At 51.6% G+C, this 16,584-nt stretch overlaps 1 protein-coding gene across 12 annotated transcripts in view; it reads right to left on the bottom strand.

Annotated features, from left to right (window-relative positions):
* The window catches only part of PTPRS (protein tyrosine phosphatase receptor type S), a 148,143-nt gene that overhangs the window by 79,511 nt on the left and 52,048 nt on the right, over positions 1 to 16,584 (bottom strand). For all 12 annotated transcript variants that reach the window (XM_065652381.1, XM_065652386.1, XM_065652389.1 and 9 more), the window contains exon 2: positions 13,465 to 13,632. In XM_065652381.1, the coding sequence (XP_065508453.1) occupies positions 13,465 to 13,552 (88 nt within the window). In that variant the 5' untranslated portion in view covers positions 13,553 to 13,632. The remainder of the gene's footprint in view (positions 1 to 13,464; positions 13,633 to 16,584) is intronic.

Genomic DNA, 16,584 nt, shown 5'->3' with positions numbered 1-16,584 from the left:
CTTTGAGAAGAAGTTGCAAGGTGATAAGGGTGTGGGTCTCCTACTCGTCCTCAGGACACTAGAGGAGCATGGTAGGACATCAGCCCACGTACAAGGGCTGCACACCAAGGCAGCTTTCCTCACAGAAGAAGAAAATTCTCCCGCCTCACCTCTCCTTCCTTCCTTCTTTAATGTGACACCAAAGCAGAAAAAGTTCTTCAAATGTAATCATGTAAAAAAAGAACCCAACATCTCCCTGCTAATGATACACAGATGCCAAAACAGTCTGAGAAGCTTTACAGCAAGCAAGCTTGAAAGATGTAGGAGTGGGGAAAAGGAGGGGACGTCTCACCCTTTAAACCCAAATGTCCCTCAGGAACTGCTGCCATGGTGAACAGCGGGTGATGGATGAGAAGCGAGGGAGACAGGCCGGCCACCATATGCCTGTCTGAAACATCAAAAGCCAAAGACAGAGAAAGGGATGGAGAGCCCAGAGGTGGTTTGAGGGGTGGGAGAGAGGCAGGAGCACAAATATGCTTAACATAGCCGAGCTGACAGCTGAAGGGCAGAGGGATGTGGGGGACACAGGACTGGCTGGCAGCAGGCAGCCCTCCACTTCTCCGCCATGAACGATGAGAAAACCCCATACACTTTGCTGCCAAAATGGCTGGGAGACCCAAACATGACCTAAATTGTTCCTCCCTCCTGAGCTATAGCCCACCAGATGTAGCTCCAAGGCAGCAAGCTGCTCCCACAGGGTGACAGACAACATGTCCGCCATGTTCCCTTCCACCCGCTCCCCACAGGGGAGGCTTGGAGGCGCCACCACCGTAGTAATGGCCTGACTCTCGGCCCCTCAGCCCCACAGTCACCAAGGAGAAGGCCAGGGGATGGTCCTTTACCACATTACTGTATTATTTGCCCCAGGTTTGGGCAGTGTGTGGGCACGCTGTCCCCCGGCCCCACAGGCTCTCCCTGAGGGAGCTGCAGGGAGGCGCCTCCATGTCTCTTCTTCCTCCTGACCCCTCAGCCCTCTCATCTCCGGCCCCACAGCATGGACGTGGTGCTTGATGTTAGATGCCAAAATTCACCTCTGTGCTTAACAACCCCCCTTCTGCAGCCCCCTCTCGCCACCCCCGGGAAAGCACCTAAACAATGGGCCACAAATGAAGACAAACCGCTTATTCTTTCATCTGGTCCCAGCGCAGAGAGCAGCGTGAGCCCGGCTGAAAGGGCCCCTCGCCCACAGTGGCAGCAATCCACCGAGACAAAAGAAAGCCAGCTACAAAATGCGTATTTTTAAAAGGTTTCGCTTCCATTTTCGGTGCCTGCCGTCAGCGCTGCGGTGGAGGCCCACGCGCCGGTCCCGCTGACCCACGGCAAAGGGTTTCACCTCCTCCTTCGTTAGTGAATAAACACTCATTATCCCCACGCTGGGGAACAGAGGGGCCTCTCTGCTGTACCCACGACCCGCTGGAGAAACGAAAGGAAAAGCAAGAGCACAGCAGGCAGGCCATTTTCTTGCCATTTTCTTATCATAGCCTTCCTGAACGCATCCGGCAGCCAGCCCTTTGCCCACCGTTCCTGGCCAACCTTCAGCAAACAGCCCTGTGGTGCTGAGCCCGATATTTCCCTGCAGAGCCGCCCATGGTGCAAGAGAGATTCAGGGCACGTTAGCCAACGGCAACCTATATCCTAGCTCAAAAATACCAAACAGATTGAAATTCACCCTTTTTTGTGCAGGTATATACATCCACATATATACAGACCTCCACCTTTCAAGACTGAAGGTAAAAGATGCCATTAAGCCATTTACAGTCAATATTATTTTGCTGTTGGCGTTAACACACCCCGATTTGCTCTTCCAGGCTCCAGATGATTCCCATAATTGGGATTCAGATCTCTTGCTCTATTGTAAATTCGGGTGACCTTGGGCACTCGCCCTTCCCTGCACCTCAGGCTGCCACACGTAGTGCGGAGGTGACAATCCCCATTTGTCACACCTGCCTGCCTGCCTGTCTTGTCTAGACACTACAAGCAGTTTGGAGCCAAGGATGGTCTCGGAACAGATCCGTTCAGCACTCGACATCCTAGGTGGTATGGCGCAAAACTACAGCCTCTAAATACCATAATAGAAACAAAACAAAATAACCACCAAAAAATCACTACAGACAGAACTCAGAGACCTTCCTCCACTTCTCGGTGGGAGAAGAAGATAAATACAAAAGCCAGACAAAAGTTTTGCAATCTCCCAGCAACGAGGACATGTTGGTTTGAATGGGGACATCTCCCTTCGTTATTTCACTCCGGGTAACTTCAAGAGTGACCAGGAAAGAATCCAATGGCATTCCCGCTGACGTGGAACGGGTTAAACCCTGCTCTTCTCCTCCTTCTTCCCTTTGATTTTGGGGCTGAAACATTCTGCTGATGTAGTGAAACTCCATCTCTGTTCTCCACAGCTGCTGACAGGCTCACTCACAACTGGAGAAGGAGCACAAGGTGCTCCCTGAACTGCAGCCCAGGGCGGCGGTGCTTTCATCTCCCCTCCTAAAAACCCCTCCAGGAACGTGCGACCCAGGTCCGGCCACGCACTGAGTGTTTGTTTGCTGGGTTAGGAAACGTGTTTGACACACGTGTGCCCTGCATTTGAGGGGTTGGATGGGAGCAGCTGGGGCCAGCCCAGCAGGCACGGCCGGAGCAGAGGGACAGCTCTGTCACATCGACCAACGCAGGACGGGAGAAGATCCGATGAGACGTAAAGGGGGAGAAGATCCAAAAGGATCAGCGGGAATAAGGAGAGAAGAGATCAACAGGGAAAATACAAGAAAACTGGAGCAAGATGGAGAGGAGGGAGGTGTTCGGAGCCAGAGCAAGGAAGTAAAGATTAGATATAGGAGGCAAACCACGGAGCAGATGAAAACAGGAGAGAGCAGCCAAATTTGAGACAGATGGAGAGTGGGGAGCAGGAATGCGATGTTTGGAATGGGTACGTATTTCAAAGCAGCAGCATTAGGGAGCGGGGGAGCTCGCAAGAGGGGTAGAGGAAGGAAAGATGGCTCCATAATTTACATTTTTCTTCATGAGAAGAGTGAGAGCTACAAACTGAGAGCAGGACTGATGGAGGCTGTGGGGAGAGTCGCTATGGAGACACTCAACAAGACTGAAAACACCCCCCGGGGAGGTCCTGCAGAGACTACGCTCCCCTTGAAATTCAGGGTTTTACTGACAGATTTTGCACTTTTTTTTTTTCCAAGGGCTGTTTCTCAGTGCCTTACAAATAAAATTAAAATGAGGGTTTTCTGACAGAGCAAACAAACAAGGAGTGAATTATATTCCATTTCCCCGTCAATAACTTTTCCCCAACCCAGTCATCTTATCATCATAAAAAGTCCATTAAGCAGTAATTGGGGAGGCAGCAGAACTCGGGCTGGTCCGTGAAGCAGGAGCGTGCTCGCTCCTCAACTGGCCTTTGCTGGGAAGGCAGACAGGATAATTATAGGCTTCAGACAGAGATTTCCTCTTACTGTCAGCAGCTCTTGGCTTCCTTCAGGGAGATGGGCCTGGCAAGGTTGGAGAAAGGAGGGTAAAAAAGGATCGAGGACGTTTTTTTAGAAGTGAAATCCTTCCACCCAAGCCTCACCTGCCGCAGAAAAGCTGGGCTATACAGAAGGGAACGCAAGCGTTTCCCTTTGGGCAGGAGGGAATGGCACTTGAAAGATTATCGCCCTCCTTTCTCGCAAGGCCCCAGAGAAGGAAGGACAGCAGGGAAGGATGTGACCCAGCATGGGATTTAACACAGGCAGAAAACGGGTGAGAAAGATCAAGAACTCATTTCATACAGCTTTACTACACAACCCCAGCACCTGCCCGTCCTGCCAGCTCCCACCGTTCCCCTCAGCCCACGAGGCTGCAGACCCTTCACAGCCACCACTGCACCGTGCATGTAATTTTGGGGATCTGGCACATCCACAGAACCTTCAGGCTCCTATTTGCAACGCACTCGGCTACAGACCCTTTGGAAGAGGAGGTACGAGCCTGCGGCAGTGGAACCAGGATGAAGACTCAGGCTACCAAAGATCTATTTTAGTTCTGACACCCAAGGTGAGAAAAACCACGTTATCCTGCCTGCTGGAGGGGAAGCGTAATCCTTCCTTCTGGTCTATTTAAACCGCTCGTTTTTAGGGATGGGACCATGTCTTATCAGATGGGAACAGCAGCTAGTGTGAAATCATCCAGTTTCAGCAGGACTTTTCCAGGCTACCATCACACGTCGTATGTATGGAAAGGATCCACCTCTCTCCAGACCACAAAGAGTATTTGTCACTGTCACAGATTGAAAAAACACTCTCCCAACTGTGATTTATGCAAATCTATAGGGCACATTGTAATGATACACATTTACAGGACGCAAACGGCTCGAGAGGATAGGAGGGAGAGCTGCCCCTGTTCTACAGGCAGTGGGATGATATTTTGGACCTTCTTGTCCTCTCCTTCCTTATCACAGGAAAGCTGGTATCTGGTTCCTCACGCCACGCAGCCCGGACGCACCAGAAACGATCCATCCTGTGGGGGCTGTGCTGTGGTGGAAGCCTGGAGCACCATGAGGCTTCAGTTTAATGCATGAGAAATGGGGAATTAACACTGGGGGTGAAGGGATCTGGCTTTTGTGGCAGTAAAGGGCAGCAAACATGGCAAGGCAGCATCAGAATGGGACTCTGCACCTAAGGCAAGAAAGGATGGAAAAGAGGTAGCATTTATATGGAGTATGAGCACGGGGGAATGTGATCTAGAGGATACAAAACTGAGTTTTTGCTTTTCTATGCATTCTCTCTACACAAATATCCTCTCCCCGTGCCTCAGTTTCCCCACCTCCCTTCTCTTACCAATTTGGAGTGGTTCCACCCTCCCTCCTGGAGCGAATCAAACTGACAGGCAAAGGAGCACGTAGGTGGCGATGCGGATGGGCCTCTGGCCAGGATTCTGTTCACCTTCTGGCACTACCACACGACGCCAGAAGAAAGTTGCTCCTTGTGAGCAGCAGGAGCTGCAGAAGACAAGTGATGCTGTCGGGGCAGCCAGCAGCCCTGGGATCGGCCGCCGAAGGGCCAGTGAGCACAGGAGCACACGCAGCCTCAGCAATGTGCCGCTGGGGCTACACGAGTGCTTTCAATCAACTTTAACAACATCTCACTCCATATTTGTCCACAAGTCCTATAACAAGGCATAATGACCCAGAGCAAAATGAGCAGGAAACCCAAGGAGCCATCCTGGCAACTTAATGAGGGCTCCTTGTCCATCAATGTCATGACAGCAATCCTGGATTGTTTGCAATCACAAGCTTAAGGCGGGGAGCTCTCCCTCCCCTTGCCATGTTGCTGGGACAGCTTCTGCTCCAGCCATGTCATCAATATTGGCAGCCCAGAGAAGCTCGATTCACCCCCTACCTAGAAAAGACACGGACAGAAAGGACTCGGCTCTTTGCTCAACTTCTGCTGCGCTGTTTGAGTCATGGAAGAATCAGAGTCCATGGGGGATACCAGAACATGAAAAACCACCTCCTATGGGACAAGCCTGAAAGAAGAAAAAGCTTAACGAGCAAGGATTCCAAGTCCCGGGGGGCCCTGCCATCTTAATATAGCCTAGCAGAGGTCCTGCGCCACCGAAAAGTGACAGCAGAGTCAGCAGCGATGGGGAAAACAAACCGCTACAAGCTTCTGCATCTCATGGTCGTTCAGAGAAAGCGCAGGGCTAGAAGCCCCAAGGATGCGATCGGGGAGATCCGTTCTGATCCTCGGTTTAGTGATATGACAAAGACCTTTGGAAAATGTAAACCCAGAGCTGGGTCCTCTGCCTCGCCAGCTCAGAGGGGCTGCAGCGCTACCACAGGAATGAGCCCCATCCAGATTTGCTGGCTAATACATGCGTGTAGGGATCATTTGGGGACGAAAGGCACATCAGATAAATAAAATATCATCTGTTAAAACTCTGCTATTTTACTCCTGTAAATAAAAGCTATATTACTTCCACTTACTAGCTGCTGTCTGCTTCTTCTTTCCAGGGAAGAGACAAAGTCTGGTCCACAAGGAAAGTGGAAGGTGCCATTTGTGGAGCACAGAATTTGGGGTATTTTCAATAGCATGTTATACTATTCCTATTCAACCTCTGGTAAAAGACTTCAGTCCATATTTTCCATGGAACAAAAGGAGATTCTGTGTATTCAAGCTTGAAACACCTTTCCCTGGGTTTTCAGAGTATACAGTGGGTTTGTACCAGTCATCAGGATGTCAAGGGAGCTCAGCATGGGAGATCCTGAAAACAAGAACCCAAACCCTAATAAAGCCATGACTAACAAAGAACACAGCCCTTAATCACGAACCCTGACTCCTTCCACACGAGTCATTGCAATTGCTGTCTTTGAACCACAATACTCACCATTCAGATTTCTAGTGGGCACATCAACACAAAAGAAGAACAAACAGAGAGTCCAGGAACGGTGCTGGGAACTCACAGCAATGGGAAGCTAAAAACTCAGCTTTGGGATAACGAGAGATTCAATGAGCCTGAAATACAGTGCAGCACGTGAGAGATGGAAACATGGAAAAGCGGCAGCAAGGACGCCTTCAATTCTTCTGTCAAAGGCAGTGATTGAGGAAGATGAGCTTCTTTATTTATTTTTTTAGTAGGACAGGCTTCTCTTGGTGTCTGAGACCTTCCAGGAGATGCAAGGGATGGCTTCTTCTGGGCAGAAGAGCCTCCTCCTCCCAGGTGAGTGCGGTCCCTCAAGTGGCAGCTACTGGAATTAACCACAATTAGCAGATCTTGGAGGGAAAGGGGAGTATCAGAGCAATCACAGAGAAAAAAAACCCACACAGAAAGCCCTCAAAACCAAGCAGACCCTACCCACCCATCCAGACAAAGGAAAGCGAGAGCTGGAGGATCTTCCTGGCTCACTGACGATCACACGAGATCCAGTCTCCAGGTGATCTTTAAGAGCTGGACAGAAAAAAACCAACACCACCTCTGAGAAATTCATTCAAACAAATCAAAGGCCGGGCTAAAGACTTGTAAGTGTTGGCACCTCAGACTAATTTATGAATAAATCCATGAATTCTAACGGAGGTGAGGGAGGAAGAGGACATAGCCAAATTAATTTGACTTCATTAATTAAAAAAACCACCAAGTTTCATCACCACACTTCAGAGGTTGTGTGAGAGTGGTGGGGGGAGTTATGCTCATTAATTATGCAGAAAATGCAAAACTATCATCCTCTGAATGAGTTTAAAATAAGGAGAAACCCTTTCAGAATGGGGAGAAATTACTCCCCAAGGCAGCTGATATTTCTCTTGCAACTTCAAAGGACAATAAATTATTCAAATCGCTCGCGCCACTCCGCACGCTCTCTCACTCTCTCCCCTTCTCAATTTTATGCTCCTGAGTCAATTAAAGGTTTGGAGGACTCAGAGAAACTTTGTAGAATGCTAAACCAGTCGCAGCTCCTTCTATTTATTTTTTTCCTTTTTAAAGCTTTGCTTTTCCTCTTGGCCTCAAAAGGAAACAGAAACGACTCTGTGCATTACAGATGAAATGAGCAGCGCTGGTTTTACCCGACCCCGTATGAAACCGCAACGTTTCACGTCTGCAACGCGCGAGATGAGACATACTAAAAATTCTCTACACGACGATACTGTGAAAACAGGTTAATCCACACTCCATGTCAACAGTTCAAATCATTCACTGCAATAACCCCTTTCAAAATCTTAGCAGTAGGTGTCCAAACTATATTTATAATGCTCTCTCCTGGCAACCTTCAGGTCTGGGTCAGCTGTGATCTCTTCGCCGTCATGCTGGTATCTGCTGTGCCCTTGGACGGAACAGGGGGCTCCTCTGCCAAACCCTAACGCGACTATTTAGCGTTTGCAGTCTGAGAACCCCAAACCAAGACCGAGACTAATTACACTGGACAACAACATGGCAGGAGAAGCCCTCGCTCAAAAAAGCCAATCTAGAGAAGCAGGAGGAGGGCTGAGAAGGTGCAGTCGCGGGGTGAGGACGCTCCTGACTCCTGTGCCAGCCCCATCCCATGGTTTGTTCCGCCACACGCAGCAGATGGCACAAAACGTGACTGTTTGCATGAACTTTAAAAAAATCTCCAAAAAATTAAAGGCAGCTGCAGTGCGGGGAACATCACAGCTTTCTAAGGTGGGAACTGGGACCAATTATGTTCCAAGAGAACATCCTTGACTGGAGGGGAAGAGTAGCACAGAGTAAATACAACTGTTCTTTAGAGACCGTGTCTCACGGGCCAGCTCGAGCCCAGATTCCATCCCACGCACACTGAAGAACGACATTCCTCTGGTCGGGTGTCCTTGAAAACCCCTCTGCTTTGCCTTCTAAGAATAACACTGGGCTTGCCAGGCCGCAGAAAGGGTGAGAAAACCCTCGCAGATTCCCTTTAGTGACCCAGGAGGTTCGTATCTAGTTGGTCTTGAAAAGCCACAACCACACAGACCTTGGCAGGCAGATGAAAAGCTGCTGTGGTCCAGGGTCCTGGTGAGATACCAGGAAGATTCTGTCCCTCCTGGCAGCGTGTGCAGGAACCGTCTGGGGGGAAAGTCACAAAGAAATAAGTATTGGCTTCCTGGGAAACCCTGACACAGAGTAAAAGCCCTAGTTTTGGCATCCAGGTATGGTGAAGACACACTTTTTCTCCACCACAAATACTACGTAGATGACATTTTCACACAAGCCACTTGTTTACACAAACAACAGATGTTCTTTTTCCCTAACTTAGCCGTCTAATGAAGCTGAGCAGCAAGACCCTCTGGTTGGGAAAAGATCCTTTACCAGGAGACACCCATGACTGGTCCCAAACACCCGCGGCTCTGCCGTCCCCAGGTGCTCCTCAGCACAGATTAATCTGATGAGCATCCGCAGCGTGGGGCGCAGCTGCGACCCGGCGGTGACAGCCCGTCCTGCCCCCAAGGAAGCTCTTTCAGAAGATGATTTATTTCCTCTCCTGGTCCTACAAGAAGGCACAAACTTTCCAATTTGAGTTCTCTAAAAAGAAAAAAAAAGAAAATAATAATAAATAAAAAAAAGAGATACATCACTGGATCCAGGCAGGCAAGGTTTAATTTAATCAGGCACTTAAACGAGGTGACACAGAAGCTTAATTCGATGTCCTTGAGTGGAACAACACATGAGTCCAGAACCCTCAGTAACCGCGGGCTGGATGGCAGCAGAGCAGGTGGGGAAGGAAAAGGCAATTCGGGAACACAGAGAGCAGGGGGTGTCTGTGCCTACAACAGCAACTGGGCCACGGGACAGCAGCAGCAAGAGGGACCTGCCTGCTGGGGGACACAACTCAGACGCTGCCTCTGACGCACCGTTGGGCTCTACTCACTGAAGCAACAATGTGCAACACCATGTAGAAACTCCACCACCTACCAGCCGACTACACAACCTCCTGTGTGTCCCCACCTGCATTTCTGCTGCCCCTCCAGCCCGCACCCACCACGGGTTAAAGCTTTTCTGCAGCATCCCCGGCAGGGATGCGGTCACGGACCCAAACTGCTGCGGGGCGACCCAGCCCCACATTTCAATACCTTCCTTCCCTCAGCACAGCGCTCCTGCATTGTCACCCATCAGTCTCAAACACTTCTAAACGGAGCGGCTTTCTCCACAGAAGAGAAAGATTCGCTTCCCACTGATGTCGCCTTCACGTGTCTATCAGGTCCTAAGATGGAGCCTCCTTGATTTTTACTGCCATCTTATCTGACAACTGCTGTCCTGGCGAAGCGCAGATCAAAGCTGGGCCCTCCCGAGCTAAACGCCGTGAGCTCTACCACAGAGGGTAATTCTCCGGGGATGAGAACACGGCGAGGACCACCAGAGGCGTCACACATGTCTCTAAGTCGCTGTGACCTGGATCTCAGTGAGCCGAGCCGTGCAGCCAGCACCAGCTCCCGCGCTCCGGCATGGAGCGCACACATTCCACGCGTCTCTTTTTTCAGGGATCCACACGAGCTCCTCTCCCAGCCCAGCAGAGCGTTTTCCATCCTCCGCACGCGTGCTCCAGCCCTCGCTGCCATCTGCCGCCAGCCCCACGGACACGCTGCAGCTCCCGGAGCACCAGGGACCCTGCCATGAATTGCTGTGCTCTGCAAATTAACGATGGAGCAAGGGCAATTAAAAGGGAAGAAAGCCAGGGTAATGCCTCATAAAAGGGGCTTTATTCTTTTATTTTGTCAATTGCGATTTAGATTTAATTATTTATGGTAATACTTCAGAGTGTGCTAGTAAGTGTTCTATAACGTGATTTATAAAAGGAAGGAAACCTGAGTAATAAGTAATGTCGCTACTGCATCTGCTATTAAATCTTTGCTGGGGCGGAGAGAGCTACACACCAGCCTTCTGCGTATGCAAAGTACCAATTAGCAAAGCACTATTGTAAAACGCACAGGTTTAATCAATGGGAAAAAATCCACTTGAAAATAGCGAGCATGCTGGTTTCAGTTATAAAAATTACTGCATTTCTATACAGTAAGTGTTTTTTTTATCTGCAACTGAGGAGCGCTTAAAGAGGGCACATTGTTCCTTCGGTGGTACAGGAAGGCAGGAGGACCTGACCGCTGCCCCGAGCCCCGTCAGACCTGAACAGCAAAGGCAGAACAGCCGGAGAGATGAGACCGACCTGGGGTGTGCACAAAACGGGATATTTCGAGGTGCTCGCTGCTGGGGCTTTATGACTCGGGCTGGGTGCACGACCACAAAACACATGGCTTGGTTCTGTGCCCGGGTATGTCAGCGATTTGGGGAACTGTTCCCCTCCCCAGAGCTCAAGTGCCTGTCGGTGCTGTCTGGACTTTTATCAGCTCTGGCTGTGCAGCACATCAGGGCACAGCTCTGGGGAGGGTCTCCCCTAACTCGCCGCAGTAACGCCAATTAAAGTTACTCGTACGACCACCTGAATCCTTAACAAAATGATAATACGTTCCACTTCATGAGAGGCCACTGAAAATAATCCTGGAGTTAGCATTTTCCAGGTGTACGGCTGCCCTTGGCCATACAGAAGAAACAAAGAAAGTGTTCGAATGCAACTGAAGAAAAAGTGAAGAAACACGTCTGCTTTGTACCTTTCAATTATTATCCTCTTCAGCTTCACAAGGAAGAACAGCAGGCAAAAAGCAGTGTGGTGCTTTGGTTTTTTTAATTTAAATAGCAGTTTCCTTTAAATAGAATGTTCCTGCCATAGAAAGATTTAAATCACTGACTGAGATCAATTAGCCTAGGAAACAAGGGAAGTATTTTAATGGTCGTTTGATTGCAGAGGCCGCAGCTCCTCCAGTGCTGCGCTGGAAGAGGCGGCAAGTCCAGCGTCCGGCCCCACGCTTGGCTGCGAGGGGAGCCGGGAAGATAGTGACCACTCCAGAGCCAGCATCCCAGGGTTTCCTACCCGCACTGCGGGGACACCAGCCCGGCACTGCCCAGCATCGCTCGCCCCAGGGGCTGCGAGTCCTCGGAAACCCCTCGGGTGAACTAGGGCAGGAAATCGGGTTGGCGTCGTGGCAAGCGCCAGCCGAATGGATGCTGGCCAAGGGATTACGCGAGAGGCAGCGTGACAGAGCCCAGGGCCATCTGATGGGAGAGGACGCTGTCAGAACAGAGTGACAGCTCCTCCCGCGGTCTCCGTGGTTGTGACAGACAAAGCTGTTTGCTGTTGGCACGCCGCAGCGGGCGGCACCGCAGAGTGGCACGGGTGCTGCTGACCGGCCTGGCCTCTGCGGGCAGAATTCAGCAGCTCCTCCGAAATCAGGAGTGGATCAACTCACCATCGCCAGGCAGAGAGCAACAGCCGCGGAGCAATTCAAACAACTGGCAAACGTGGGGGAGCATCCCCCAAGGGCAAGAGGTGCTGACAGGTTAGGAGAAGAGACGATGCCTGGAGCAACTTCACCTGCACATCAGTGAACGCACACACTGGCCCAGGCTGCCCAGGGAGGTTGTGGAGTCTCCTTCTCTGCAGACATTCCAACCCGCCTGGACACCTTCTGTGTAACCTCATCTGGGTGTTCCTGCTCCGGCAGGGGGATTGGACTGGATGAGCTTTCGAGGTCCCTTCCAACCCCTGACATCCTGGGATTCTGTGATCGGGCAGGGATGAGCAACCCCACGTCAGACACCAAGCCCTGCAACCTGCAGAGCTCCCATATGCGCATCTATGAGCTGCAAGAGGAAGGAAAACAAGCACAAAACCTCACAGTTCAGGATCCAAGGACACTGCAGAACTACAGGAGAGAGAAACTTGGCTGCTGGCAGCAAGGTGTGTGCGGAGCAGGGCCAGGTTGCAGCTTGGGCCGCACAACTGCTGCCTTCTGAGAGTGACCAGCACCAGCCCTTCCCGAGGACACATTTCACCAGAAGTGCTTCGTAGCAGCGAGACAGCTCGTGGGATCTCCCAGCTCGGCTGGAATCTCTGAGCAAATCCCACCCCATAGAAGACAGGGACAGACAAGGTGTTTGTTTCTTCCAGGGAAAACCAAAACCACAGCAAAACTCAAGTCACACAGCCATGACTTTGAGAAGCCCCCAGCACCAAGTACACTCGCCTACTGCGGAGAAGAGAGAATGCAACGTTCAAAAAAAATCTCCCAGCAACAAAAGGTCGAGGATCCATTCAATCCCCAGTGACCGCGTCATCTTAATAAACCCTGATAACGAAGCGATTACGTTAAAAGCTGTTCAAGGGCTGTGCTGACCAGAGCAGCCCTCTCACCAGCTTCAAGCAGCTTTGCTGGGGAGGAAAAAAAAGTCATAATTCAATCAGCTTGGAAAAGTCTATTTTCCGCTGATCCCGAGTGATCAGCCTTCATGTTGAAGGAACATTACATTCATGTCGCTGAAGATTTTCACTTTTTTTTTTTTTTTTCCTGCCCCTTTTCATTTTTTAAAGCAAGAATTGAAAGGCAGCAAAGATAAAAACTGTGTTAAACTGGAAGTGGTTCACTCAGGGGAAGGAGAAACATAATACTTTTTCTTTGGATGTTGTTCTGAATCCAGCCCTAGCGTGTAACATGACAACGGTCACCAGTGCCTGACAGACACCTGAATGGCAAGAGCAGGAGGAGACAGTGCAGGTGGGCTGGGTGCAGGTGGGGTTGGGAGAGGGGAGGAAGATTCCAATAAGAGCTGTCAGGCAGTTCCCCCCTGTCTCTCCAGCTCTTTGGCAGTTTTAGGGACAACCTGAGATTCAAAGCAGGCTGCCAGGACCAGTAACGTCCCTCTGAGGTGGGACTGGGAACACCAGGAAGGCACTGGTGGAAAGCTAAAGATGCTGGAAAATTGGGACATCATCAGGTACAGAGCACTTTGTTAACGCTAAAAAGGTGGGGATACACTTGCAGGCTCTAAACCCTCAATCCTGCCCCTGCTGTCCTTCCCCACGTGTGGTGAAAAGAAGCGGCAGGGGACAGCAGAGTCACTTACTTTCAGCCACACAGCCTATGAGCAGCATGGAGAGGAGGTTCACGAGAGAGACCAGCGAAGACATCCCCAGGCTGGGAAGGATCCTCATCCTCTGCGATGGCCTTCGGCCCCAGCCGGGAAGGCTCCGGGTCAACAGAACTCACCGCAGCTCCCCAGCGTCGTCAGCACCTGCGGATGCACAAAGGGGAGGGCGATCAGAGGGATGAAGGAGGGACGGAGAAGCTGAACGGAGCCTGGGAAAGCGGCAGCTGCTCGTGGTCCTGATGGAGAGGCCGGGCAGCCCTTCATCATGATGCTATGAGGGGCTCAGCTGGCTCCATCGCTGAGCACGGCACGGCAAACACCACAAGGGGCTTGGCCGGCTCCATCGCCAAGTGCGGCATGGCACGGTGAATGCAACGAGGGGCTCAGACAGCTCCATCACCAAGCATGGCACGGCAAACACCATGAGGGCCTCGGCCGGCTCCATCGCCAAGTGTGGCATGGCACGGTGAATGCAATGAGGGGCTTGGCCAGCTCCATCGCCGAGCACGGCACAGCGCGGTGAATGCAACAAGGGGCTCGGCCAGCTCCATCGCCGAGCACGGAGCACGGCAGGTCATGGCAAATTTCCCTGCACGCACTCACACGAGGGGAGAGAACGGCGCAAGGGAGAGAAGCGTCATCAGGAGGCACCAACTGCACAGAGCCCGCGTTTAAAGTTTAACACCTGTCGGTTTCTCTCCCCTCCCCAGGACGGGAGGACGGCAGCGCAGGGCGAGCAGCACACGAGCAATGAGGTGTGAAGGGATCTGACCCGACAGGGCCCAGGGACCCTCTTAAAGGGCGATTTTTCCACAGAAGTGCCGGGCAGGGGAAGAAAAACTCAAACCTCACACATGAAAAACCCAGGAAGGAAGTAAAACCGATCCCCCTGGGTGTCCCACAGCCCCTCTCACAAGGCAAACGCGCTGGCAAGCCTCCCAGGCTTCTCACCAGGGCTGGGATTACAGCGGCTATTTTGCATGTCTGAGAGTCCCCACCCCACTCGGTGCCTCAGTTTCCCCACCTGCAACACACGGAGGAACCGCGTTACTGAGCCAACACCAAACTGGAAGAGAGAAGGGTTGGAGCAGGGGGGGTCACGGGTGATGCTGAGGGATCACAAGGCACAGAGAGCAAACCCAACCTGCCGCACATTCCCACGGAGACAACTCCCGGCTCCGAAGGGAGCTGCCTGCTCACAGCTTTACCCTGATCCCTCTGCAAAGCTGGAGTGGCATTAAGGGAGCTGTATTCTTAGCAACTACCCCAGTCTGATGTGTCAATACTAGGAAACGCTTTCTTCTTCACTCAGATATGAGCTTTGCCCCAGAAGGGCCAAAAATAGAGGAGAGAGACGCCGAAAGCTGCAGCCACAGCCGCCTCGCAGGGTCGGCAACTACGGTTCCTGCATCAGACAGACTCTGAGCACCAGAATAATGGGCCAGAGTTGTGTGAAGGATGCTCAGATCTGTACAGATTCCTTCCTGCTATCAGTTACCCCAATTAAAAATCAAAACCGGGGTTTATCACCTTTTGGAGAAAAGCCAGGTAGGAGATATTGTGCACTGATCAAAGGCTTTAAAAGGACTAAGGGGATAGTGAGGTTGCTTAAGCTTTTCTGATACACATCAGGGTACGAGACCATCGGGACAGGCAGTGTGAAGGGGCATTTTAATCTTTTTCTGTCCCATTAACTCTCCAAGGCCGAACTGTACAGAATTAAAAGAAAAGCCAGGATAAACAAGAAGTCCCCATATGTACTCGGCCCTAAAGAGCAACTTTTCAGAGAGCAGCTTTGGACTGGCACTCTGAGGATTACAAAGCCTCTGCTGTGTGCTCTGTGCGAGTCTAGATCCACCGCACTTCAGCGTTGCCTTGTGAAAACCGAGCATAAATACCAATACTGTCACAAAAGAGGAAAGATCTGGATTGGACCGCTGGGAATCTCTTCAAATGTTTGTTCTAGACACACTCAGAAACACACAGAGGCTCCAGCCAGACTCAATGCGGGGTTCGCCGGGTTCCAGGGCGCACAACGACACGTTAGGGTTTCTTTTGTTGTTGTCAGAGGCGAGCGGAGAGCAGGAACGTTATGAATAGCTCCGATTGTAACTGTTAATTAAACTGGGGATGTGGTATCGGTGCCAGCACAACAAATGGCAGCGAGTTGCTGTTTACTGGCTCCCCCTTCTCCCGCTTCAGTGCCGCAGCTCCCAGTCCCAGCAGCAAGGCTGGAGTTGCAGAGCAAGCATCCTCCCAACCATCGCAGTTCTCAATATTAAAACAAAACAAACCCGGAAAAACCCCCAACACAAACAGGGCTGGCTCAGCCAGCATTTCAGAATCTCTTTGTTTTTCTTTATCAGAGCAATATCCCCTCCCGCAGTCCCAGTAAATGCCACCAAACACCTCCTTGAGCCTCATCTGCCCTCTGAACGCGGCACCATTGCCCTCCCGCAGCTCAGAGCCCCGTGCGGAGTCCCCGAGGATGGAGCTGAACGCGGGCATGCTAGGGAATGTTCTGTCCCCCGGCAGCCCTGCTCTCCCACATCCAGCACGGCTTTTCAAGCCACATAATGGGCTCCGATAGAGAAGGTCTTGTCCCACATCTACCATGGCTTTTCACGCCATATAATGGGCTCCGAAAGAGAAGGTCTGGTAAAGGGGAGACAGCAACAGCTCCAAGATTAGAGCCGGAGATGCCAGAGGGTGACGCTTCCGCACCGGTGCTAATGTGCTTCCCGAGCCCTTGACGGAGACAGAAAGTGCTGGCAGAGATATTAGGACACGTCAACTTCAATCCAGCGACTCATCCTTCAGCACAGGTGCGTCACCGCCCGGCTGCCCCGGCCACGGGACTGTCAGGACAGCAAGACGTGCACCCACCTGGTTCCCCCGCGGGCACCAGGAGAGGCGGCGACAGGTTCTGCTCTGCTCTCCTGGTCGCACCGTGACAGCGGGGAGAGCGGAATCAGACCCATCCACCACACCATTCCTGCCTACGGCGCAGAACATGCACCATTTGGAACCCCAGCCACCACACGAGGCTCTCCTGCTCTCCTGAACTCAAGCGGGAACTGCTTTGATGCCCAAATC

This window comes from Caloenas nicobarica, chromosome 27, assembly GCF_036013445.1.
Source record: "Caloenas nicobarica isolate bCalNic1 chromosome 27, bCalNic1.hap1, whole genome shotgun sequence".
Lineage (NCBI taxonomy): Eukaryota > Metazoa > Chordata > Aves > Columbiformes > Columbidae > Caloenas > Caloenas nicobarica.
Note: the sequence above shows the minus strand (reverse complement) of the source record. Positions and strands in the feature narration are given on the sequence as shown.